The sequence below is a fragment of the Erinaceus europaeus genome, chromosome 2 (assembly GCF_950295315.1).
Source record: "Erinaceus europaeus chromosome 2, mEriEur2.1, whole genome shotgun sequence".
Lineage (NCBI taxonomy): Eukaryota > Metazoa > Chordata > Mammalia > Eulipotyphla > Erinaceidae > Erinaceus > Erinaceus europaeus.
The window spans coordinates 183,524,531-183,551,442 of record NC_080163.1 but is presented as its reverse complement, the minus strand read 5'-3'; the positions used below and the strand labels follow the sequence as shown (position 1 = coordinate 183,551,442).

The 26,912-nt window shown below is 52.0% G+C and overlaps 2 protein-coding genes across 5 annotated transcripts in view; one reads left to right on the top strand and one right to left on the bottom strand.

Annotated features, from left to right (window-relative positions):
* The window catches only part of FAM187B (family with sequence similarity 187 member B), a 32,642-nt gene extending 5,834 nt beyond the window's left edge, over nt 1-26,808 (bottom strand). Inside the window, exons 1-2 of one of the 2 annotated variants that reach the window (XM_060185735.1) lie at nt 10,651-10,928; nt 5,417-6,452 (exon numbers count right to left, since the gene is read on the bottom strand). In XM_060185735.1, the coding sequence (XP_060041718.1) occupies nt 5,417-6,138 (722 nt within the window). In that variant the 5' untranslated portion in view covers nt 6,139-6,452; nt 10,651-10,928. Of the gene's footprint in view, nt 1-5,416; nt 6,453-10,650; nt 10,929-26,208 lie in introns of those variants that run through there. The other variant, XM_060185737.1, reaches the window with a different exon arrangement.
* LSR (lipolysis stimulated lipoprotein receptor) lies at nt 11,025-25,942 on the top strand. 3 transcript variants are annotated; one of them, XM_016195368.2, is made up of 9 exons: nt 11,025-11,247; nt 12,247-12,591; nt 18,674-18,793; nt 21,607-21,753; nt 24,428-24,589; nt 24,683-24,742; nt 24,852-24,983; nt 25,112-25,716; nt 25,802-25,942. In XM_016195368.2, exons 1-9 carry the CDS (start codon nt 11,157-11,159, stop codon nt 25,835-25,837), a joined length of 1,698 nt encoding a protein of 565 aa, XP_016050854.1. In that variant the 5' UTR covers nt 11,025-11,156; the 3' UTR covers nt 25,838-25,942. The 3 variants fall into 3 exon arrangements, with proteins under 3 accessions (XP_016050854.1, XP_060041715.1, XP_060041716.1); XM_060185732.1 differs by lacking the exon at nt 21,607-21,753 and adding an exon at nt 21,048-21,104; XM_060185733.1 differs by lacking the exon at nt 21,607-21,753.
* Nucleotides 26,809-26,912: the final 104 nt, after the last annotated feature.

Below are 26,912 nucleotides of genomic sequence, written 5' to 3'. Positions count from 1 at the left end.
ATTCCCACTGACCCCAGCCCCCAGTGAATAGCAATTAGCTCACCTTTCCTGACAGGCCCCATATAACCACCCCCTGAAGAAATCAGTGCTGTTGTTCACACTGGAACCCACTCACATTCCTCTTGAATTATTGCTTCCTCCCACCTTCCTGTCACAATGGATCTGAATCAACTGCCACTTCCTGATGCTGTCTCTGTCCTCAAAATCCTCCCTGTGACACCAACAAGAACCTGAATTTGGGTTTGAGCCACAACTTCTCTCACTCCCCTGGGCCCCAGTCAGATACCACAGTGAGTAAAGGCATTTCCTGAGTACAGTACTGAGTTGCTCCAGCTAATTCATCACACTTGAGGAGGGGGTCCTGGGAACCTCTGATTTATTGATTGATTTTAAAATATTTTATTATTTATTTATTGGATAGAGCCAGAGGGAAGGGGGAGAGAGAGGGGGGCAGAAGGAAACACCTGCAGCGCTACTTCACTGCTCATGAAACTCTCCCCTTTAGATGGGCTCAAACCTGGCTCCTTGCACATTGTCACATGTGGTCTAATGAGTGTGCCACCACCCAGGCCAATTGATTGATTTTTGACCAGAGCATTGCTCAGCTCTGGCTTTTAGTGGTGCTGAGGAATGAACCTGTGACCTTTGGTATAGCAGGCATGAAGATCTATTGCTTAAACCACTGTGCTAGCTCACCACCCTAGATTATTTTATTTTATTTTATTTTATTTTATTTTATTTTATTTTACCGGAGTACTGCTTAGCTCTGGTTTACAGTGGTGCTGGGAATTAAATGTGGGTATTTTGGAGTGTCAGGCATCAAAATCTTTTTGCATAACCATTATGCTGCCGCCCATGTGGAACCTCTGGTTTATAGCAAGTCAGCCAGAAATACAGGCATCAGCTTGGGCTTGTAACCCATCTCTGAGGCAAAGAGTCCTGAGAGGCAATGAGCCTTTCTCTGAGGACTATCACAGTGTCTCTGGGGCAGACAGTGACTGAGCTGAGCAGAGATAAGGTGAATGCTCAGACTCCCTTCTTGTGTCTGCTGCAGGGAAGCCTCCACACACACCCTCATTGAATGGTCCCACAAGAGCCCCATAATTCAGCTAATAACTGTAGAAGCACTCTGGGTACTGACGAGGTTCCAAGTACATTTTACTGAGTAGGTGGGTTCCCAAATTTGGCGTCCTTGGTGAAGACTGACTGTAATAATTGCTGACAAGTAAACAGAACAGGGAAATGAGGGGTAGAAAGCAAAAGGGTGGTGTGTGGGAGAGAGTTATATTAGGGAGGATGATCAAGCCTTGTTTGGGCTCTCTCTGGGGAGGTGATGTTTCATACATGCCTGAATGAAGAGAGATAAAGAGCCATGGGAGATATTCAAAGGGAGAATATTCCCAGGAGTGGGCTGATGTAGCTGCCTGGTTAGACTATTTATAGGCTGTGAAGCCACAGTGAATAAATAAGGAGTGGACAAAGGGGGCAGTGGAGAGTGGGGAGGGTCACAGGAACATTTTTCATGAGGAGATTAAATTAAAATTTATTTTTATTTTCTCCTTTATTGGGGGATTAATGTTTTACATTTGACAGTAAATAGTTTGTACATGCATAATATTTCTCAGTTTTGCACATAACAATACACCCACCAGGTCAGAGGAACATTTAGGGCTTTGCTAAAACAGCCTACATTCCGATCTCCCTGGTTCTTAAAGGTGGGGCTCTCTTATCCATGCCTCTGCCCTATGTGAGGGCCTCTCCATGCTATATTTGGCATACGGTGCATGTTTAAGATCCCAGAATCATTGTTTCTCTGGTATATTGCTGCCACCTCCACTCAGAAGCAGGTCATATCCCCTCCATTCTCCATTTTCTTCCTTTTCTTTTTCTTGATAGAACTGAGGGAAATTAAGAGGGGAGGGAAAGATATAGGGGAAGAGAGAGAGAGAGACCTGCAGTCCTGCTTCACCAATCATGAAGCTTCCCTCCCCCCCCCCACCACAGGTGGGAACCAGGGGGCTTGAATCTGGGTCCTTTCATACGGTAATGTGTGTACTCTAGGGTGTACCACTATCTCCCCTCCCCCTACCACCACATACAAACTCAGATCTATAAAACAATCTAGTCATTGCCCCTTTCCAGGACATTATAAAGTCCCTCTATCAGAAACACATTAACAGGAACAATATGCTTATCATAGAGGTACCAGAGAGAGAGAGAGTGTGTGTGTGTGTGTGTGTGTGTGTGTGTGAGAACTCTTATTTGAATATCTACAAACTAAGGAGACAGACACTTAGATCCTGGAAGCTCTAAGAGTTCCAAATAAAATAAACCCACACCAACGCATGCCAAGACACACAGAAATTAAAATGACAAAGTTACATGATAGAGAATCCAAAAAGCAGCAAGATAAAAACAAGGAGTCACATGAGACTATCCAATTGATTTCTCAAGAGAAATCTTAAAGACCAGACAAGACTGGCATGATGTATTCAACATTTTGAAAGGAACAGACCTTGTTGTCAAAGAATTCACAAGAACAGCTGTATAATGGAGGAGACTATTGGCTTGAAAGAAACAACTCAAGTTGGGAAGCTTGATGGCAAGCTTCCAAAAAGAGGAATCAAGAAGTCTGGCTTTATACCAAGTACAGTCGGGGTGATGTAATAGTCTATAACTATTTATGAGTTTTACCAGGAAAAATCATGCATATTTATGAAGAAGGAGGCAGGCACACTCAGTAGAATGACCTCACAGTGCATGTCAGAAAAATGTTAGCAGGAGGGGCTGGGAGATGGTGCACCCACTAGAGAACAGGTAATCATGTGCAAGGATCCGAGTTCAAGCCCCTAATCTCCACCTGTAGGGGAAACAATTCACGAACGGTGAAGCAGTGCTATAAGTATCTATCTTCCCCTTCTCTATAATAAAATAAAATAATAGGTAACAAATAAATGAAAAAAATAGACATCGGGAGTGGTGGATTCATTGAATAGGTACCGAGGTTCAACAATAACCCTGGTGGTCATAAAAAATATTATCAGAAATATGTTATATCAAAAAGGGTCCCATTACATAGCTTCCACTGACTTGAGGCCTGGGGTTCTTATCAGCAAGGCTGATAACAAGCCCTGTGACAGTTTGGCTGATCCCAGGAAGGCATTGCTACACCCACCAAACCACTGAGTACAGGCCTCAGGTAATTTCTCGTGTCTCATTCAGGAAAAGAAGATGTACTAAACTGCAAAATGTTTTGACAACCTCCAACCAAGAAGACTCTGTCAGGTTAGATAGAAGGACTTTTTTTTTTTCTTTTAATATACTACTCAGATTTGAAGGAGTGGTAAATAGAACTTTTTAAGACAAACAGCAGTTAAAGGAATCCATTACCACCAAACCAATTTTTTTAAATTTGTGATTCATAGTGGGTTACAAGATTGTAGATTACAGAGTATAGCTCCATACCACACTCACCAACAAAGTTCTGTGCCCCCTACCCTGCTGCCTCCCAAAGATCACCACCATAGTTCTCACAAGCTGCCCCCCCAAGTTCATGTCAATCAGATCTCTAGATTCCCCATATGAGTGGAGCCATCTCCACTCTGTCACTCATCTCTTTACTTCTTTCACTAAGCGTGACCACCTCCAGTTCCATCCATTTTGTCCCAAACGACACAATATCATCTTTTTGGATTGCAGAGTAGTAGCATTTCATTAAATATATGAGTAGTAGTATTTCATTAAATATCTATCCCATAACTTTGTTATCTAGTCATCTGTCAATGGGCATTTAGGCTGCTTCCACTCTGGCTATTACGAATAATGCATATGTCCCCTTCAAGTTAGTGTTTGAGTGTTTAAACCAATTTATTATTTTTTTTGTTATTTATGGCTAGTTTAATTTCACTGAAAAAAAGTCTTTTAACATTGTCTGAGATGACTTTGGATACTGTTAATTTTGACAAAGATTTCATGCAAGTGTGAAAAGATGTCTATTTTGAAGTTGAATGTAATGTTCCATATATGTGAATTAAGTCATGTTTATAACTCATGTTTGAAATCTTTTATGTTTTTCCTCATCTTTCTTTACATGTTCCATGTTCCATTATGGATTGGTCTGTTTCAACATTTTAGTAAGGGCATACATCTCAGCAAATGTTAAAGGGCTTTTCCTCCCCAGTAAACTGAAGCTAGCCATAAATAACAAAAAGATATCATCATCCAAGATAGCTGAAAATTATAAAATGAAATACCAAAAACAAACAAACCCCACATAACCATGAGGTCAAAAGAGATCCTTGCACATGATAACATGTACCCAGCCAGGTGTGCCCCCTAGTCACAATTTTTAAAGAAGAGATGTTTTTTAATGATGGAAACTACAAGTTGATTCCCAAAATTGTATTTATTTCTTTTTAACAGAGACAGAGAAGCAGAGAGGGAAAGGAACCACAGCACCAAAGCCCCTGCAGGTGGGGATCTGGGGGCTTGAACCGGGATCCTTATGCCGGTCCTTGTGTTTCATGCCACCTGCGCCTAACCCACTGCACTCAAGCCTGATTCCCTGATCTTAGGTCTTTTTCCACCATCACAAACCAGGATCTCAAATTATGTTCCCCCCACCCCCCAACCACCACCAAGCTCCTTCCCTGCCCTCCTTCCCCACAGTCCTTTGCTTTGGTGCATTACTTGGACCCAGTCCAAGTTTTACTTCGTGTATTGCTTTCTGTTTCTGCAGTCCAGCCTATATGTTAGATCATCCTGTATCCATCCTTCTCTTTCTGGCTTATCTTACTTAATATGATTCCTTCAAGCTCCATCCACGATGAGGCAAAGAAGATGACTTGTAGAGAACATCTCTTCGGACCCTGATCTCTGAGTTTTACATTTGATCTCCCCTAAACATTAGGAGTCTATGAGAATAAGGACTAGGTTTTCATTGGTCCTTAATGTGTCCTCAACGTCAACTGCCTGACTCAGCAGGAGCACTGGAGGATTCTTAATGAGTGAGACCATGTGTAGATCAGGCCCAGCCCTGTGTAGATCAGGCACAAAAGTTAGGAGACAGAGCTGCCTTTTGCCCCTGGAAAGTTCCCCCCAGCCCCCTCCCGCCAAACACATGCATACACACTCACAAGTATACCAGCCCAGCGGGCAGTGGAAGTACCTGGCTGGTGATCTAAAAAAGGTCCTGTTAGGGCTGGGTGGTGGCACAACCAGTAAACTGCACATATTGCCATGCAAAAGGACTTGGGTTTGAGCCCCTACTCCCCACCTGCAAAGGGAAGCTTCATAAATGGTGGGACAGGTCTGCAGGTGTCTCTCTTTCGCTTTCCCTCTCTATCACCCCCTTCCCTCTCAGTTTCTCTCTGTCTCTATCCTAATGATAAAAGCAACAACGAAAAGGTCTCATCACCTGTAAATGGAGGCCAAGGGGCAGGTGAGCCATGTGTCTCTGGTCAGCGTGCCCAGCTGGTAGATGTCGAAGATGAAGTAGGGCTGGCTGGTCTCCTTGCTGTGCTTGCAGGGCACATGGCAGGCCTCCACCTGCAGCTCGGGCCGCAGGCGGCCATTGTGGGCTACGATGCCCCGAAGGTAGAGCCCACAGGGCATGGGCTTTTCGAGGGGCTCCTCCTCCAAATAGCAGTACCCCAGCCGTTTGCGCTCCCCCGGCTCCCCGCAGCGGTTACACTCCTGCCAGGGCTCCCAGTGGGTGAAGACCAGGACTCTGCCGCCCAGCTGTGCCGTCTCGTTCTGCAGGGGCACCTGGCCCAGACCCCGGTGTGTGATGTGCAGGGCGCCCACATCCTGGAAGTCAATCTCATACTCCACCAGTAGGGCCCCGGCACTGTCCTGGCAGTGGTAGACACCGGACTGGGTGGGCTGGGGGCTGGTCAGCTGCAGGCTGCCCCCCGGCAGCTTCCTGATGTTGGGCAGTGAGGAGACCAGCAGGGGCTCCTCTTCCTCCTGAATGGAAGAGAAGTACCAGAGTGCCTCAGGGTGTTCGCACTGCAGGACCACATCATTGTCCGAGAGCAGCGCCCGTCGGCAGAGACTCTTGTAGCTGCACCTGATCAGTATCTGGGTCCACAGCGTGGGGAGGCCGAGGCTCAGCAGCCACAAGGCAAACAGCATCATATCTAGTGAGGACAGGAGGCTGGGGGGCTGCTCTAGTCATTGTGACGTCACCCACAGAACGCAGGTGTCAGCCCTGGGCCAGGAAGCCCCACTGCACTTCTGGTGGGGAGTGGGGAAGACAATTCAGCTCCTGTCCTTACACAGCAGTTGGCTGGGAGGCAGAGGATGAGAAACTCACAGCAGCTGGGTGGGAAACCCAAGTCAGAACAAGTGAATTAAAAAGACAGACAGACAGACAGACAGACAGACACAACACCACTGGCCATCCACCTATAGAATCTGAAGTGACATAATGAGACCAGGTGGCTTCAGGCCTATCAGGAAAGGAAAGAAAGAAAGAAAGACACACAAAAATGGTCAGTACCATATCAGAAACACAGTGGGCATCCCAGGAGGTGGCGCAGTGAATAATAAAGCATTGAACTTTGGTCTCTCTCTCTCCCTCTCCTTTTTCTTCTTACCAGAGCATCGCTTTATCTCTGGCTTATGGTGGTGCTGGGGGTTGAACATGAGATCTTTGGTGCCTCAGGTATGAAAGTGTCTTTGCCTTTTTGTGTGTGTGTGTTCTTTAAATATTTGATTTGTTTATTAATGAGAAGGATAGGAGGAGAAAGAACCTGACATCACTCTGGTACATGTGCTGCCAGGGATTGAATTCAGGACCTCATGTTTGAGATTCCACCACTTCATTCACTGTGCCACCTCCCAGACCACTGAAAGTCTCTTTGCATAATTACTTCTGTAATTATAATTATAACCCAGGTATATTTTTGGATAGAGACAGAGAAATTGAGAGGGGAGAGAGAAATATCTGCAGCACTGTTTCACAACTTGTGAAGCTTTCTTCCTGCAGGTGGGGACCAGGGGCTTGAAGAACCTGGGTCCTCAGCCAGGTGGACCATCAGCTGGCCCCAAGTTGGACTTTCAAGCATGAAATCCTGGATCTGATCCCTGGCATCACATGTACCAGAGTGATGCTCTCATTCTCTATCCCTCCCTGTCTCTTTTTCTCTCATTATAAATAAAATTTAAAAGCAAAATGGGGAGCTGCCATAGGGCCTCCTATCTTGCATATACAGAACATCTCTTCAGCTCCTGGGGCAAGGGAGGTTTCTCAGACCTTTGTTCTCTGTGGCCCAACTCTCCATTGTCCAGGGGGGTATTCCTTCTCCACCACCCTCTTCAGCTACTTCGGAGATGGTGTTAGAAGACCAGCTTTACTTGGTCTCAGAGTCATTTTCCCAGTCTGCTTCCTGTCTTCCAAAGTGTGAGAACCTACAAATTCTTGTAAGTCTCCAGTTAAGTCCACGTGCAAAATAACTGTAGCTACAGCACTAGTTAAAATGCTTCTTCTCAAAATTTTGGTGAAACTTTGCAGGTCCTTCACATCAAAGATGTATCTGGGATTTTTCTTTAAATCTTTATTTATTGGATAAAGACAGCCAGAAATCAAGAGGGAAGGGGGTGATAGAGAGGGACAGAGGCAGAGAAATACCTGCAGCACTGCTTCACCACTCGCAAATCTTTCCCCCTGCAGGTGGGGACTGAGGGCTCAAACTTCTATCCTTGCACATTGTAATACATGCGCTCAACCAGGTGCACCACCACCCGGACCCTGTATCTGGGATTTCTGACTCTCTATCCAATAAATAAAGATAGTTAAAAAAAAAAAAAAAAAACCTTACAAAAAAAATAGATATATCTGGAGACTCAACCCTCTGGGCATAGGAAATGACAAAGAGAGTAAATAAATGGGATTACACAAAACTGAAAAGCTTCTACACAAAGATGATCAGGGAGCCCAGTAAGTGGGAGAGAAGATATTTGCACATCACACATCTGACAAAAGACATTCAAATACTAATTAGAAGAAAATATATGCACCCCTATATTCATAGCGGCAATATTCACAATAGTCGAAGAGTGGAAGCAGCTTAAATGCCTGTTGACAGATAACTGGATAAAGTTATGGGATAGATATTTAATGAAATGCTACTACTCTGCAATCCAAAAAGATGATATTGTGTCCTTTGGGACAAAATGGATGGAACTGGAGGTGGTCATGCTTAGTGAAAGAAGTAAAGAGATGAGTGACAGAGTGGAGATGTGGAGGAATCTAGAGATCTGATTCACATGAACTTGCAAAAAATAAAATCCAAATGAAACAGAAGCAAGCAAACAGTAGGGCTTGTGAGAACTATGGTGATTATCTTTGGGTGGGAGGGTGGGTAACAGGATTTTGGTGGTGGGTGTGGTGTGGAGCTATACATTGTAATCTTACAATCTTATAACAAACTGTTAATAACAAATAAAAATATTTTTAAAAAGATGCTCCTTTTCTTTTGTTTTCCTCTCTGTGTCATTGCAGCCACCTTCTAATCTGTTAGGCACCTACAGAGAGCCACATTTTAATCTCTCTTGTGTATAGACCATAAACTAGAAATAATCATTTGGGCCCACCTGACTGCAAGTGGAGTAATATTCCCTTAAACAATACCTCAAAGAAAGAGTCATGCTTAATGCCTACATTACAAGTAGATCTCAAATGTTACCTGTGTACCTTAAGAGGAAAAAAAAAAGGAAATTAAACTCAAAATTAGCAGAAGGAGAAAACAATGAGTACAGCAGAGATAACCAGAGGATAGAAAAACAGAGGAAAATCAGTGGAACCAAAAAACCCACACAGCACACACGTTGTCACACACAAGGACCTGGTACAAGACCCCGGTGCCCACAAGTGGTAGAAGAGTACGGTAGGTATTTCTCTCTGCTCCCTCCCCCCCAGTTTCTGTCTCTATAAAAAATAAATAAATAAAACAAGAAACTTAAAATTCCAACAGGACCATAACAAGCCAGCCAAGTTATTATGTAACAAAAACCTACTGGCAGAGAAAAGTCCTGAGACAGATGGCTTTACATATTAGTGCAAGCAAATATTTTTAAAAGAATGAACACAAATCCTTAAATTCTCCGCCAAAACTGAAGAGGGGAAACATTTCCTAACTCATCCTACACAACAGCGAGTATTATCCCCATACAGAAGCCAGATGAAAGGCATCAGAAGGAAAGAAAATTACAGTGACTGGTGATGATGACAAGGTGGCTTGAGTGCTGGATTTGCAAGCATCCTTGTGAATGTAGTGACTGACACTGATTCATGCCAGGGATTGTACTGAATTATACACAACCGGTTAAAGGGGCTAATGTTAAGAAAGAAAAAGCATGCCACTATAAAATATTTTTTTAAAAAAAGAGTGGGAGAGTGCAGCGGGTTAAGCGCGCAAGGACCGGTTTGAGCTTCTGGCTCCCCACCTGCAGGGGAGTCGCTTCACAAGCGTTGAAGCAGGTCTGCAGGTGTCTATCTCTCTCTTCCCCTGTCGTCCCCTCCTCTATCTATTTCTCTCTGTCCTATCCAACAACGACATCAGTAACAACAACAACTACAACAATAAAATAAGGGCAACAAAAGGGAATAAATAAATATTTTTAAAAAGTGGGAGAAGGGCGGAAAAGAATTGTAACTTTATAAACAGCAGGCAGTGTTGCAGCAAACTTGACCTTGAAGTAAAGCCCAGAAAGAGGCGGGAGCGTGACATTCTGGATTTGCAGTGGAGCCCAGCATAGCTGAAGTTGAATGAGGGGTGGGGGGGTGGTGGCCACTGAAGGAACTGAGGCCAGTGTGGGCTCAGGCCTGTGTGCTGGTTTCTGCTGAGAGCCACAGGAAGTGTTCGAACATTGTCCGGTCATATCCAATATATTACCCGCGGACAGAACTCTCCCTATGGCCAGTTTGAGACCTCCAAAGCGTTAGCCAGAGTGCGCTTCCCATTAACGCCACCGAGGGGCAGCAGAGCCATGCCGAGGGCCCGCCTTCCCAGGCCTCGCCCAGCCCTCGCCCAGCCCCACCCAGGGGCTCAGGTGGCCTTGTCCTCCGGCTGAAACCCGTCCAGGGCCTGCGATTCCATGCGGCCCCTTTAAGAACCCGAGTTTCCGGAGGCCAACCTTCAGGCGAGGGATGCCCAGGGACCAAACCGGTAGTTGGGAATGGGAGGGAGGGAAACTTCCCAAGTAAAACACCAACTTTTCCTGGGCCCATTTTTCTGGGGTCCCTCTGCGGGGGGCTGAGCTTCCCCTCTCGGAATGACACGTGGCTCCCCGTGCCCCCCCCCCACCTCCCCGCGCACTGATCAGCTCTGGCTTATGGTGGTGCGGGGGACTGAACCTGGGACTTTGGAGCCTCAAGCATGAAAGTCTTTGCAGAAGCATTATGCTATCCACCTCTGCCCGGCATTTAGCTCTTTAATGTCACAGGAGACCACACCGCCCCGGTACGGGACGAGAGGAACCCCCAAACCAGTGAGAAAGGGGGCGTGTTTCCCGGCCTGCACTGGCCAGGCCTCGCCGTCCCCCTAAGGGTGCACCCAGGCGGGTCCACCGCCAGCCAGGGAGGGGGGTGTGGGCCGTGAGCGCACAGGTGCTCGGCGGGGCCCGCCCCCTCGACAGGTGATTCACCGTGGTGGAGTCACGCCGCCGTGAGTCACAATGGGCTCCGCTGGGCCGGGGCGGGAGGGGCCCCCACAGGCTCCCGGGGCAGCCGGCGCCCTCCTGGCTGCTGGTCACTAGGTTCCGGCCCCGGGTAGCCAGGAGCACCTGGGTCAGCCCACTTCCGGGGAGGGAGGCGCAGGAGCCCCTCCCCACCGCTCACCCGCGCCCGGCCCTCCGTGCGCTCCCTGTGTACCTGGGCGGGTCCATTCCCCAGCACGGGGGGGACGGGACAGCGTGGAGGTCTCCAAGGACCCGCGCGTACCTCTCCGGCTGCTGGACGCGCGCGGTGCTCCCGGCTTCTGACCGCTCTCTGCCACCTCGGGGCCGGACCGCGGGTGTGGGGAGCCGGGCGGGGGAAGGTCGCTGGGCGGACGGGGAGGAGTGTGCACCCCTCCGCGCGGTGGTGCGCGCCGCGCCCCCTACTCCCAGCGCACCTGGGAGGGACGCGGGGCCCAGCGCGCCGAGTGGCCTTGATGGCGCCGGCGGGCGGGCTCTCCAGGCTGTGCCCCTCGGGTTGGGCCGCCGCGGCTTTGGTGTGGCTCGTCCTCGGCACCTTGTGCACAGGTACGAGGAGCGGGGTCAGCGCGCGGGACGGCACTGTGTGTGTGTGGGGGGGGTGATTATCCGCACCCCACGGGGCATTGAGGTGCGCGCGGCGCAGAGGGAGCCCCCGGGACCCCAAGCAGTGACCCCGCGGTGGGGAGGGCAGTGCCCCGGGCAGCGGGAAGCACCCCCTGCCCTGGATCCCAGCAGGAAGTGAAAGTCCCGGGCTACAGGGAGGAGGCGAGCCTTTGTGTGGCGGCTGCTGAGGACCCCCGCCCACCGGGGGAAAAAAGGGGAGACTGGGCTGGGGGCCTGGGCGCACCCTGAGGCAGCTCAGTTCTGGGCTAACGGGAAGGCTGAATCCCATGCTTCCTGGAGGAGGAAGCAGCGCCCGGGCCTTGGCTGGGATTGGACCTGGCCGGTTCCGAAGTGTCTGTGTGTGAGGGTCTGGGGGGGGGGGGCGTGAGGTGGATTTAGGATCTCTGTTTGAGACCGACATCTGCCGGAAAGTTTTCAAACCTGGGAGTTTGAGCAGGGGAGAGCGATTCTATCTTTTGGGGGAGCTCTCTCCGTGGAGCTGGACTGGAGCTGGAGCACTGGAGATCTAGTTACTTCAAAGTAAATCAGTTTCAGTTAAACTACCAGATTAGCCCTCTAGGTCAAACAAAACCCTGTGTGACTCTTGGGTGGTGGCTTTTGAAATGGAGTCCTGGGTGCTGTGGGCTTTCTGCTGGCCATCTGGGCTGGCCCGTCCAGGCCTGGGAGAGAGGTCCTTTCAGGGATGGCAAAGGGAGCAGGGAGACCCTGCTCAGAGGCCATGCAGGGATTGGTGGGGAGTAGAGAGAGTGAGCCTCCTTAGAATCTGGCAGTGGGATCCTGCACTCACCACGTTAGCCCTGTGGGTTTGTAAAATAGTTGAGATGTGCCTGCTGCCTGCCCTGGGGATTAAAGTACAATGTGTACAGTTGGCAAATGATGTCCAGGCACTGACTTAGCTCATACCTTTGCTCTCACCCTCAGTCCCAGCCAGTGCCATTCAGGTGACTGTGTCTGACCCCTTCCACATGGTGATCCTGTTCCAGCCCGTCACCCTGCCCTGCACCTACCAGATGACCACAACCCCCACGGCACCCATCGTCATCTGGAAGTACAAGTCCTTCTGCCGAGACCGTGTTGCCGATGCCTTCTCTCCGGCCAGTGTGGACAACCAGCTCAATGCCCAGCTGGCGGCTGGCAACCCAGGCTACAACCCCTATGTGGAGTGCCAGGACAGCGTGCGCACTGTCAGGGTGGTGGCCACCAAGCAAGGCAACGCTGTGACCCTGGGGGAATACTACCAGGGCCGGAGAATCACCATCACAGGCAGTACGTAGGCTGGCCCAGGTGGGCGGTAGGCATGGTAGGACTGGAGTCCCTGTGTAGGGACACATCCTCCTTTCTAGCCTGTACTGTTAATGTTCTTATCCTTTTTTTTTTCTAAACTTTAATTCGATAGGACAGAAAAATTATGAGGAAAGGAGGGATAGAAAGGGAGACATAGAGACACCTGCAATACTGCTTCACCCCTTGTAAAACTTTTCTTCCGCAGCTGGGGACCCAGGGCTTGAACCTGCGTCCTTGAGCATGGTGTCGTGTTCACTTAACCAGGTGTACCACCACCTGGCTCCTGCACTCATCCTTTTAATTCCCAGGGATTTATTGTGCCCCTGACCCATGCCAGGTGCTATTTGATCCCCTGAGTGCAGAGAAGTGAGCACCATCATCCAGCCCTTTCTCTCATGGGACCTCCCCCTCTCTCCTTCCCATGAGGGAGACAAGTGAGACACACAGCACAGACCGCCAAGCGCCCAAAGATAAAGCAAACTGGGCAACGGAGATAGAGGTGGGAGGTTTCTAGGGGGAGTACTAGTAATGCCAGTAATGGGAAGGAAAAGGCAGATATGTGTAATAGCTCACCAGGGCCACCCCTGTGCCAGGCTTTGGTTTGGGTTTACACAGCTAAGCTCATCCAGACCATATGGTAGTTGTGTGAGTTGATTTTTGGTTTTTGTCAATTTGATGAGGCCCAGAGAGGTGAATCAATTTGCATGGGGTCTCATAGGTGGGATTTTAAGTCAGAATTCTGATTCTGAGTCCAGAATCTCTTAGGTTACTTGAGGTGTTTATATATTTTTCAAAAATTGTGTTTATTTATCTGCCATGAGAAATAGGGAGAGAACCAGAGCATGCTTTAATTCACCTCTGGCTTAAGGTGGTGCCAGGGATTGAATTTGTGACCCTTAGGACCTCAGACATGGAAGTCAGTGCTTTCACAGGGTATGCTTTCCCTAATTCAACTGTGAAGGATTTTTATTTTCTTTATTATTATTATTATTTTTTTCCTCCAGGGTTATTGCTGGGCTCGGTGCCTGCACCATGAATCCACCGCTCCTGGAGGCCATTTTTTTCCCTCCTTTTTGTTGCCCTAGCTGTTGCAGCCTCGTTGCGGTTATTATTGCCATTGTTGACGTTGCTTTGTTGTTGGATAGGACAGAGAGAAATGGAGAGAGGAGGGGACGACAGAGAGAGAGGGGAAAGATAGACACCTGCAGACCTGCTTCACCGCCTGTGAAGCGACTCCCCTGCAGGTGGGGAGCCGGGGGCTCGAACCAGGATCCTTACGCCGGTCCCTGCGCTTTGCGCCACGTGCGCTTAACCCACTGCGCCACCGCCCAACTCCCCTTTATTATTTTTTAATAGGATAGAAAGAAATTGAGAGGGGTAGGAGAGAGAAAGAAAATGAATGAGAGAAAGAAACCTGTAGCCCTGCTTTACTACTTATGAAACTTCCCCCCTCCAAGTTGGGACTGGGGGCTTGAACCTGGGTCCTTGTGCGTGGTAATGTGTGCTCAACTAGGTGTGCCGCTGCCCAGCCCTTTCTGTGAGGGATTTTAAAAGAGGAAACCTGTGACTTGCCAGTGCTTGCACGTAGTCTCCCACTGCATCCTCAACCACATCTTGTATTCATGAGGGCAGAGGTGCAGGGAGGGGAAGTAGCTCCCCAAGAAACACTGCACATGGGGCTGGAGCTGGGGTGTGAGCCCAGGCAGCTCGAACCATAATGCTGCCAGCTGCTAGGAAGTGCCTGGTGGGGCTAAGTAAGGGGCAGCAGGGAGTCATTCATTCATTCATTCATTCATTCACTGGGTATTTATTGAGTAGCTGCTGAATGCCTGGTAGGTGCTGGGGGAGAGTTGGTCAGGACAGCCAGGTCTCTGCCCTTGGGGTCATGACATTCTAGTGAGGCAACACAGGCAGTAAACGCGCAGGTCAGGAAAGAAAAAGGGAATTTCCCAATCTAGTCAGTGCTACAAGGAACAGGCCTGGGCCATGTGTTTTGTGGGGACATACACCTTGAAACCTCTGAGTATGCCCCCCCCCCCATAGCATTGCTCAGCTCTGGCTTTTGGTTGTGTGGGGGATTGAATCTGGGACTTGAGAGCCTTAGGCATTAGTGTTAGTTTGCGTGAATATTATGCTCTCTCTCCAACCCCTGAGTATGTTTGTAAAAATTATTTGATACCAGGATTATCACTGAGGCTTCATGCCTGTGTGTTCCATGACTCCCAGTGAATTCTTTTTTTTTTTTAGCTAGAGGTTAAGAGAGCCAGAGAAAAGGAGACTTACCTAAACACTGCTTCACTCCCTGTGGAGCTCCCTCTGTGTAGGTGCTCTCAAGCGGTGGCCCAGTATTCGAACCAGGGTCCTCACACCTAGCAATGCGTGTTTCTACTGGGTGAGCCAACTCCTGCCCCCCCACCCCACCCCCCGTGTGATTTGTGGAAGGACTACAGGCATACAGAAGGCAGGGAGTTCCAGGGACCCAGCTTGTCAGTCCTGTTTAGGGAGGGCTGGGACCTACCTGGCCTAAATTTCCAGAGGGAGCTCAGCCCCAAAGCCTCCTGCCCTTTCCGAGGTTGGTGGGCTTTGTGTGGCCTGCATAGACCCTCCCCCACCCCCTTTAATGGGGGGAACCTCTCCAGTGCAGATCAGGCCTCATTGCCCAGAAGTCCTGGTGGGACAACCCAAAGCCTGAGCACCCTGCAAGCTGGCTGGACCCATGTCTGCTCTGCTGAGTCTCTGAGCCAGGGCCAACTGAGGCTCTTGGGACAGGTTCTCTGGAATGGTCTTGCCCTTGGCCCGAACTTGGTGGCAGCTGTGATCTGTGAGCCTCATTGTGCGCATGTCCTCTCAGGAAGCTGGGCAGCCGTGGGAGCTTTCTCCGTAGTGGCTCTGAGGCTGGAGCAAAGGGGACTTCCCCTGCTATCCCCAGGTCTTCCCACCCTGGCACCCCCTAAGCTCGGGGTGGGTCCCTATCTCCTTGTGCTGCATGGGGCCCATATATCCCCTAGTCCTCCCTCACCCCCAGCTCCACAGCCCCATGGCAGAAGCCCAGTGCACCCGAGCTCTCAAGGGCTGCCTAAGTGTATACAGACTAAGACACAGAGACTGCACTCACATTGGGTAGGGGAACCCCACCTCGTGTCCCCCCCCCCCACCAGGGCTCTTCTCTACCCCACCCCCCACCCCCAGAACAATTAGAGCAGCCCAGTCAGGACCAGAGGCTGAAACAGGGTGTGCCATGCAGGAAGGAGGTGGGCCTGGGCCTTAGAATTGATCAAAAGTAGCCGGAAAATCCTATTTTTCACTAGTTTGAAAAACATTATGCAGGCCAAACAAAACTCACTGAGGCCCAAACCCTGCCCACAGGAACCGAGCTCTCAGCATGCCTGGCCTGTGAGCTCTTGGTGCAGCAGGGGGTCCCGGCCCTCCTCTCAGGGTTCTGTTGCTTTTACACGCACGGTCAGTGTCTGACTTAAAGATACAGATGGGGTTATGGAGAATCTGGAGGCTGGAGGAGACAGTAATGAAGATTTGTAAAAATTTCATTAATTAATAAGAGAGAACTAGAGTATCATTCTGGCCACATGCGATGCTGGGAATCAAACTCAGGGCCTCATGCTTGAGAGTCCAACACCCTTTATCCACTGTGTAAAGGAACTTGGCACACAGTAAGAGCTCAATAATCAGATGATGGGTGTGTGGACATTTCCACCCCCCACCCCCAACTCCCTTGCTCTCTAACCTTCCCATTTACTCTGAAGGTCACCTCACCCTTCACACTGGCACATCCTGTGACCTCCCTGTTGGTTTGCTCCATACTGCTTATTGCTGGCTGGCATGGGATACATTTTCAGTGTCCTTGTCTGTCTCCCCCAGCTAGAAGCTGAGTTCTGGAAGTAAGAATTTAAGCCTGCTTGCTGATACAGTGGTTTTCAGATGAGTTGAGAGTTTTGTTTTTTTGTTTTGTTTTAGACAGAGAAAAATTGAGAGGAAAGGAAGAGGGAGATAGGTAGAGAGAGGCACTGCCTCACTATTTGTGTAGCTTCCTCCATGCAGGTGAGGACCAGGGGCTTGACCCTTGGTCCTAGCATATGGTAACATGTGCTCTAATGAGCTTGCTACCTCCTGGGCCACCCTAATGTACCCTTTAATGAAAAAACAAATCCTCTTTACTTTCACCAAGGCTTAATGAAAAGCATGGTGTTAACTTTGTATTTTTGCAGGTCCTCTATAATGTCTGGCTGAGTAGCAGCCAGATTCTCAGAGCTGTTTGTGCATTTAGTCTGTTCTGCCATGTGACCTCCTCAAACTCCAGTACACATGGGAAATTGAAGTGGCCGGGCACACAACATCTTAGTGGCAGCATGAACATGATCAACCCAGGGCCAACAAAATAACTCTCTTGGATAGTGCTCTGCTTTGCCATGTGTGCAACTCAGATTTGAGCTCAGCCCCTACTGCGTTGCAGGAAGATTTGGGTCTCCATCTCTCTGCCTCTGCCAAAGGAGGGAAGGAAGGAAGGAGGGAGGGAAGGAGATAGGCCAGCTGCTACCTGTGTGGAATCCACATTCTCTGGGGAGTGGATACGTGGACACCTAGCCCCTAACCGACTGATGCTGGTGCTGTGACTCAGTGTTGGGCAGGGGCCACTGAAGACACCAAGGAAGGCTGTCTCTTGAGGCCAGTGATCAAAGGAGAGCAGTGGGGATACAGCTGGTGTGGCAGCCAGGGGCCTGATAGCGCCCAGGCTGGAGGGCCAGGGTGAGGTACTCTGTTCCAAGGGCTGGAGATCCTGCTGCTGAAGTTTCTTTTGTTTTCATTCCTTCAGCAAATCAGTGAATAATGGCTGCATAGACTGGCAGATCCTGGCGGGTGACAGGTCCTGCAGGCTGGGCACATGGCCCATTCTGCCCTCAGCTGTCACTGTCACTGAAAAGGGCAGAGGGTACCCTGGGTTAGGTGGGTAGGCATGCCAGTGGGAGGCCAGGGATGCCCCTCTCTAGCCTGTCCCCTTGTCTTCCTTCTTGGGCCTAGGGCAGTGACAGGTGGATACCTACCCAGTCTGGACTTGATGCATTTAACTAATTAGGACCCAAGTGAAGGAAACCGGAAGTGCTAGAAGGCTTTCATTACTGAGTAATTAACAGCCTCCTTGCCTGGGGCTGTCTCAGACTAGAGCGTCCCCAAGCCCTCTGCCTGACCTGGAATGTGGGGGCTGCCAGGGGTGGATGATCTGAGTCTTTTCTCATGTGCTCCCCTTCTGCCTGGGTGGCTCCTAGTTCTTGGAATCTGACCTAGTTATCTCCACCTCCTGGCTCTGGACCCATGCCATGTGTCTATCCACAGCTCCCTGGGTGGTTCATGTCGGGGGAGGTGACTTGCTGGTACAGAAAGTGATAATGAGTAGAAACAGTTCTGGGGTCAGATTCCCAGCTCCGGCACTGCCGGCCTGCACGCCTGTTTAAGTCATCAACATACTAGGAAAGATTAACAGCCCCCATCCCACTCACCTTCCGATTTCTTTTTTAATTTTAAATTTTACTTATTAGATTCTGAAATTGAGAGGCAAGGAGGAGGTAGAGAGGAAGAGAGAGATAACTGCAGCACTACTGCACTATTCATGAAGCTTCCCTACTGCAGGTGGGGATCAGGGGCTTGAACCTGGGTCCTTGCATATGGCAATGTGTGCACTCAACCAGGTGTACTACCACCTGGCCCTTTTTATTCTTTTTGGTTGTTGCCGAGATTTGTCACTGTGGACTGACTTTCAGATAGAGAGAAACAGAGACTACATCTCCAGAGCTTCCTCCAGTGTGGTGGAGGCTAGGCTTGAACCAAGGGTTTTACCCACTACAGAGCAGGTGCACTATCCAGGTGAGCTGTTTTTTGCCGGCCCCTCACTAGCTTCCTGAACCCCCCAGATTGAAATGTTTAGAACTGAGCCTCAGGATCCAGGTCGCATGACCTTGGCATGAATGATTTAATTACTATTTTCTCTCCCTTTTCTTGCCCTGATGTTCCTGGTGGGGGTGACTTACCCCCCCCCATACTTCTCCTGTTGCAGATGCTGACCTGACCTTTGAGCAGACTGCTTGGGGGGACAGTGGTGTGTACTACTGCTCTGTGGTCTCAGCCCAGGACCTCCAGGGAAACAACGAGGCCTATGCTGAGCTCATCGTCCTTGGTGAGTGGTGAGGCCCTAGGGCCCTGAGACCAGAAAGGGAACCCTGCTTCCTCCTCTGCCCTCCAGCTCTTTCTCTCTGGGCTCTGTCGCCTGCTTTGCTTCCCCCTTATAACGCTGCTGCCAGTCACTGGGGCTGACCTGAGCCCTGCACCCTAGCCAAGACACCCCCCCCAACACACCCCTACTCCCCACGCCCGACAACAGTATTTCAGATCAATCAGAGTTGATTGAAGAATGGCGTGAATCAGGGCCTCTACCTCTTCCCAGGCTTTTTCTTTTTAATAAAGAAAGGGCCAGAGTTGATTGGCAGGGAGTGAGGAGGGAGAGCCGTGTGTAACTGAGTGGGGGCTGGACCCAACTCTGGTTACAATCTACCCGCAGTCCCCAGCCAAAGAGGAGGGACTTTGCTCTCTGCCCTGCTGGGATGGTGCTATGTGACTTATACTGTGGGTGTCCCCTCAAACAAGGGGACTCTGCATACCCAAGGTGGGGGGGTGTTCGCCTGCAGCAGCTGGCTGCCTGTGAAGCCACCCCACTGTGCATGGGGGTCATGCTGGCTGTGGGACTGTGAGCTAGACACCTCACTCTAAGCCGCACAGAGCCGCATGTGCCGGGTGCTCTGTGTGAGGGGCTACTGAGCCGCCATTGCCATCATCACGCGTATGATGCAAGGACAGGCATGTGTGGGCAAGCACGCATGATCTGGGAGTCTGCTGCTGGGGGCACAGGACACGTGCCAGTGACCCCAAGAACCCCTTCATGGCCTTTGGGAAAAATGCACGGTCTTAAGCATGGTGGGTTGTTTTTTTTCTCTCTTTTTTTTTTTTTTTGGTGGTGGTGGTTGTTGCTGGGGCTTCACTGCTCCAAGTGGAGTTTTTTTGTTTGCTTTTAAAAAAAAAAAAAAAATAGGAAGAGAGACTGGGAGAAATCCCATAGCCCCTAGCACTTGCCACAGCATACTGGGGTCCTGGTTCAAACCTAGGTTAGGTTGCACACATAACAAAACAGGTGCACTACCCAGCTGAGCTGTCAAACCGGCTCTGTGTTTCTTGTTTGTTTGGTTTAGACTTTTAATTTGTACTTATTCTTTTTGATAAAAGGTAAGAGAGAGAACCAGAGAGACACCCTCAATATAGTAAAGCTTCTGTCCTACAGGTGGGCACCCAGGGTTTGAAGTGTTGTAGATTTTGTGGATTACGTCTCAAGCCACTTTAACATGTTAAAAAATCAATACCAGGGAAAAATTTCAAGCACAAGCCACACACACATAACCTGTTGTCATCAGAGTGATGGCTTCCCTACATCACAGAGCCTCTAGAAAACACTGCCATCCACTCCTGAGAGGGTGAGAGTGAGAAAGGGAAAGATGGCTCCATGTTATGGGACAGTGGTTTTGGCTTGGTGGGTGGGACTGTATTTTGAGAGCCCTGGATTAGATGCTAGAAGCCCTTTTGCAGGTCCCAGCATGTGGCTTTGGTGGCCGGGGTAGGGGTGAGGGTCCCAGCATGTGTGCAGAGTATGTGAGCTCTGGGGAGGCTTGTCGAGAAGAGGAGCGGACATGTGGGGTGCAGAGCAACTGGAAGCACCCAAGGAATGCCAATGGCTAGACTAGGAGACTCACAGTTGGGACAAAACTGTGAAGCCAGACCCAGTCCTCATGACTCACAGACCTAGCACCTGACATAGGCTATATCCTTCACAGGCATTAGTCTATCCCCCACTGAAAATAACACATTGTTACGTTTGGTATAAAGTCAACTTTATTATTATATTGAAAGTTACATTTTCCCTGCAGTTTTTCTTCTGACAGGGATCTAGCCAGGAGCCTCCTCAGGCATACAAGTCCTGTGCTCATTCCCTCAGCTGCATTCAGATTTAAAGTACAAACATTCTCATGCACCCTAGGACCCTGTGTGTGCTCTACCCTATCACATGGCTTGGAAGTGGGTTTGTGAGGTGGGGTGTGTGTGTGTGTGGGGGTGAGGCTGTGTGTATAGAGAGGATGGATCTTCCGAACCTAATCGGGTGTGTCTACTGAAGCCTCTGGAGGCAAAAGCATCCCTGGTGGTGTGAAAGGGGGTGACTGAGGAGATGGGAACCTTCTGGGAACAGGGTGGGGGCAGAAGCCATGCACGAATTCCCCTTGGCCAACAGCGCCTCTTACCTTGGGCCTCCCCAGACTATAACTGGACTCGGGAGGGGTGACCTGGGCTGGCCCTTGCCAGCATAATCTGTCTCTCTTTTGTCCTTCCAGGCAAGTCCCCAGGGGTGGCTGAGCTCTTACCTGGTTTTCAGGCGGGGCCTGTGGAAGGTACGGGGATATAGTCTCCCCCACATACACACTACTTAACTGCTTCAGTCTAAGTATCCAAGTACCACTTATTGTGGAACCCCACTAACCCTATGTGACTCCCAAGCTGGCATCAAGGGACGTGGCCCCGGGCTCTGGGAGTGGCTGGGGTGTAGCAGACAGGAGGCTCCTGTGACTGGTGCCTGCAGTGCTCTTCTAGGGGTGGGGGGTCTGGGCAGCTGGTACTCTGTCCCCTCTCTGAGGCTTTGCCTGTTGCCTCTCTCCTTTCTGGCCTGACCAGGGTGAACTGAGGGTGAGCCCCCTCCCTTCGGGACTGGCTGGGGCTACAGAGGGCTGGGCATCTCTCTGCTGCTGCACCCCAGCTCCCTAGCCTGGAACATCCAGCCAGGGCTGTGGCTTCCCAACAAGCTTTGCAAATAGCTTCGCTCCCACCCCGACTCCTGTGCCTGTGTCCCTGAGGCCTTCGGGCCCCTCCTCAGGACTGGTTCCCTTCTCTCTGCAGACTGGCTGTTTGTGGTCATGGTCTCCCTGGCTGGCTTCCTCGTCTTCCTCCTCCTGGGCATCTGCTGGTGTCAGTGCTGCCCCCATACCTGCTGCTGCTACGTCCGGTGTCCCTGCTGCCCGGACAAATGCTGCTGCCCAGAGGCCTGTAAGTGCCCCTGGTGTGATCATCCCCACCCAAGCCTCCCACCTGGTCCACTGCAGGAGGCAGCCACCCACTGGCCTCCCAGCGTAGGGCATTAGCCTAGAGGGTATGGGGTGAGTGAATCTGATACAAGTAGGCCCAAGGTGGTTCTAGATGGCCATTTACACACTTAAGCTTTTTCATTTTTCTTTTCTTCACTTGCTTGTTTTACTTTTTTTTAATTTTCTTTTTTTTTTTTTAATATTTGTTTTATTTATTCCCTTTTGTTGCCCTTGTTGTTTTATTGTTGTAGTTATTATTGTTGTTGTCGTTGTTGGATAGGACAGAGAGAAATGGAGAGAGGAGGGGAAGACAGAGAGGAGAAGAGAAAGATAGACACCTGCAGACCTGCTTCACCACCTGTGAAGCGACTCCCCTGCAGGTGGGGAGCCGGGGTTCGAACCGGGATCCTTATGCCGGTCCTTGTGCTTTGCGCCACCTGTGCTTAACCCGCTGTGCTACGGGCCGACTCCCCTCGTTTTACTTTTAAAAAAAGGTTTTATTAATGAGAAAAATAAGAGAAAGGGAACCAGAGCATCACTCTGGTACATGCACTGCTAGGGATCAAACTCTAGACTTCCAGCTTGAGAGTCCAATGTTTATCTACTGTGCTACCGTCTGGACTGATCATTTGTTTTCAACTTTTCATTTATTTTGAGGTCTTTTAAAAGCACAGCCTACGCACGTGGTGGTGGTGGTGGGGGAGGATATTGCCAAGCATTTCACTGGATAGTAAACGCTTCCCTGAAAAACAAAATCACAGGCGAGAAACCAGACAAAGTGTGGGTGGAGCAGAGCATTTGGAAAGCCCATGTCCACACACACAGAGACTTTACACGGACAAGGTAAAGGACAACCTCAGCCATGGAGCCCAACCTGGAGGACTTGTAAGGGAAATGCGCCCAGGGCAGAAGTGGGAAGAGCACAGAGGAGCCTGTGAGGGAAAAGAGACTCCTGTCCTTGGGGATAAGGATATGCCCAATTTCCTGGCTTCCTCTGAGAGCCTTTCCGTCATTCTGAACTACCCAGGCCTCAGTCACAAGCCTGTGGGCTTTACCTGTTTACAATCCCATGTTCCCTTCTCTGTGAAATGGGGTGGTGGCGCCCCCTAGAGTGCGTCAGGGGCTCTGGGCAAGCCCAGCATTTAGTGTCAGGCCCAGTTGCACCAGATACTGTGCAGCAGCGTCAGTAATGAGAGGAGACCAGGGTACTTATCAGAGCTGGGCCACGCTCACCCTGTCGCTCCATGCAGCAGCGTCCCCACTCCAGACCTGTGTCCTGAGTGCCCTGTGTGGGGCCTGGGCTCACTTAACACTGACTGATATCAGGGTCACACTGCCCTGCCAGTCAAGCAGCTACTTTCTCAAAGCACCGCTCCCCAAAAGAAGATTCCTTGCTCTCTGGAAACTTAATGTTGGCCAGCCTCTCTTGCTTGTCATTGGCTCTTTCCATATTTATTTGAATGAGCTGGATGGTTTTACCAGTCTAGGGCCACTGTCACAGAGAGGCAGGGTTTCTGGGGTCAAGATCTGGGCCATTCTTGTGACAGTTAGACCCTGAACCTGGGGATCTGTCCCTCTGCTCAGACAGTGGCTATTAGCCCCCTTCACAGCTGGGGGTGGTGGGGGTGGAGGCTGCCCCCAGGTGTGCAGCTACTATAATAATTAAGGCAGAGCTGCAGATGCTTGTCTCAACACTGTGTCCATCTTGGGACCCAAAGACCCCAATGCTAGCCCCCAACAACTGCTTGCCGAGACCCTGGAGCAGAAAGTCTCACGGTGAACTGCAGATGTAATGGGCCAGACAGGCTGCTGTTCCTGGGGGGCCATCAAGCCTTCTACTTCTAAACTGAACTTAACGGGGCATTCTCCCCCCCCACCTCATTTTCCTACGGGGGTGCGGGCAGCCCTGTGACTTCCCTACAGCAGACACCAGGACCCAGCCCTTGTGTACTCAGGAAGGCAGCAGGAGGATCTGCCCTTGAACTGACCAGCCCAGGGTGGGGCAGGGCTGGGCTGGGCTGGGCAGGGCGGAGTGTGTACAGCCCGCTGGCTGGACACACTGGGGGAGATACTTGGCTGCATGTCAGAGGCAAGTGGACCCCTTGTTCCCCATGCTCCTGTCTCTGCCTAACTCCCTGACTCCCATACCCAGGAAAGGACCCTGCAGGCAGGAAAGGGGAGGAGGCACCACTCACCCCAACCCTCCCCCCCCACCCAAACACATGCATACACACATGTGTAAACCAGAGTTGTTTTTCTAGAGCTGGGTTGCCAAAGGACACTTTTGGACCTGGCTATGGGGGTGGCACATAGGCTACCTCTAAAGGGGTGTCTCAGCCCCCAGGAGGGGCATGATTGTGCCTGGGAGTCAAGGCTGGTTGTAAAACCTTGAGAGGTGCTGGCAGATTCTCACAAACATCCCACAGACACTAGCTGGCCACCTTGGGTTGTGTGTGGGCTGCCAGTGTGTCTGCTGTGGACCAGTGAAGCCCACATACTGATGTCCCCTAGCCTGGGGGGCCCTGTAGAAACCAACACATGCCCTGGGAGGCCCAGCCCACATCACTGCAAACCCTCTGCTTTGGCAACGGGTAGCTTGGCTTCTGGGTGCTCTCTCAAGTGCATGTCTCCCTCAGTGTATGCTGCTGGTAAGGCAGCCACCTCTGGAGTCCCCAGCATCTATGCTCCCAGCACCTATGCCCATCTGTCCCCTGCCAAGACCCCACCCCCGCCAGCCATGATCCCCATGGAGACCATCTACAACAGGTACCCAGGAGATTTCGACAGGAACAGCTCAGGTGAGGCTTGGAGGTTGCCAGGGGCATCTGGAGCTGGAAGGTGGGTGGGGGTGGGGGGGCTGGGGGCAGCCACTGACAGCTAGTCTCCCCTAGTTGGTGGCCACAGTTCCCAGGTCCCCCTGCTTCGGGATACAGACAGCAGCGTGCCTTCGGGTGAGAAACACTCACTAGGGCTTGCCTGGAGGGGAGGGGTCAGGGTGGCCTCTACAAGGCCCCCTTCCACCAAATTCCTGCTATCTCCCCCGCTATCTCCTGCCCCTAGAAATCCGCAGTGGGTACAGGATTCAGGCCAACCAGCAGGATGACTCCATGCGGGTCCTGTACTACATGGAGAAGGAGCTAGCCAACTTTGACCCTTCTCGACCCGGGCCCCCCAACGGCCGGATAGAGCGGGGTGAGCAGATGCTTGGGGTGTGAAGGGGGTAGAGCAGGCGTGTCTCCCCAGTACCAGCCCCAGAGATGCTTGCTGCTGGACCCTGGGGCTCCTGACTTCCCAGCAGTGACACTTCCCTTTCTTTCCAGCCATGAGTGAAGTCACCTCCCTCCATGAGGACGACTGGAGATCTCGGCCTCCCCGGGGCCCTGCCCTAACACCCATCCGGGATGAGGAATGGGACCACCATTCTCCCCGGAACCCCAGGAGGGAGCTAGAGCCCCTCACCCAGCGGCCGGGCAGCGGCTGGGGGGGCGGACGGCCCCGGGCTCGCTCCGTGGATGCCCTGGATGACTTCTCCCTACCTGGCTCTGCTGAATCGGGGAGGTCCCCCCCAAGCAGCCGGAGGAGAGGCCGGGCCTATGCTCCCCCCCGGAGCCGCAGCCGTGATGATCTGTACGACCATGACGATGCCAGGGACTTTCCACACTCTCGAGACCCCCACTATGATGACCTCAGGTCCAGAGACCCTAGGCCGCCCCACCACCACCGCTCCCGGGACCCCCGGGATGACAGGTCTAGGGATCCCCAATATGATGGGCGGCTTCTAGAAGAGGCCTTGAGGAAGAAGGGGCCCCCAGAGCGGAGGAGACCTTACAGGGAGGAGGAGGAAGAGGAGGCCTATTACCCTCCAGCACCGCCTCCTTACTCAGAGACCGACTCCCAGGCCTCCCGAGAGCGAAGGCTTAAGAAGGTGAGTGGACAGGCCAGGAAGACCCTGCTGCCGCCCCCCGCTTCCCGCCCTCCCAGCTAACACCTATTTTTTTCCTCCCTTACAGAACTTGGCCCTGAGTCGTGAAAGTTTAGTCGTCTGATTGCATATTTTGTATGTAGCTTTTGTACCATTTATTTTTTAACTCGAGGGGATGATGATGCTGTTGTCCTGCTGCCTTAATAAAATCTGCCATCACAAAGTCTAAGCCTGAAGGGGTGTGTGTGTGTGTTGCACTGAGGTGGGAAGCCTGGGCAGCTGTCAGTGTCTGTGCGGCCCGCAGAGCAGCAGCGCCGGCTCCCTCTTCCCGGACCCTGGGACGTGCGCGCCCCGCCCCGTCCCACCCCGCGTGCGCGCCCCGGCCCCGCCCCGACGTGCGCATGCGCCGCCGCGCACTCAGCTCGGCCACCCCCGGAGGCGCGCGCACTCTTCTCCCCTCCCCCCGGCCGCCCCTCCCCCCTCCCCCCGACCTACTTTCCAGCCTCCGAAGCCCGCGACCGGCCTCGCCCCGACGACGGCAGCCCCTCCTCCGGGCCTCCCGGGGTTCCATCCAGGCCCGCGTTCCAACCGGGCGGCCCGCTGGCCGGGGCCGAGCCCCAGCGCCCCGCGGAGACCCGGGCCCGCGTGCGCCCGCCCGCCCTTCGAGACGGCGCGCGCGCTCCCCGGGGACTACCCTCCCCCCGCGCGCGTCCGCCCCGGGCTCGCGCTGCCGTCGCCGCGCGCGCGCAGCTCAAGTAAAGGAGGAAAAAAAAAAGGGGGGAAAATAGAAAGCCGCGGCGGCTGCAGCAGAGATCCGCCACCGGACGGGGCCAGGCTGGGCGGCGGGCGTGCGTGCCGGAGACCCAGGGCGAGGCGGCGGCCATCTGGGAGGGCCGCCTCAGGCCCAAGTCGCGGCGGCGGCGGCGGCCCGGGGAGGAGGCCGAGGGCCGCGTGCAGCGGGCGGGGGGCGGCTGTGTGCGGCCCGGGGCCCGGAGCCGCCGGCAGCGGCGGGCGGGCGGGCGGCGGGCGCGCGGAGGCGGCGGCGCCTGCAGGAGCGGCGGCGGCGGCGGCGGCGGCGGCGGCATCTCCTCCTCACATGACCCCACTGTTTGTCCCCGTGATCAGCGCGAGCGGCTCCCGTGTCTCCTCCGTCCCCTCCTGCCGCGCGGCGTGAGCGCCGGGCTCGGGGGCCCCCCCGG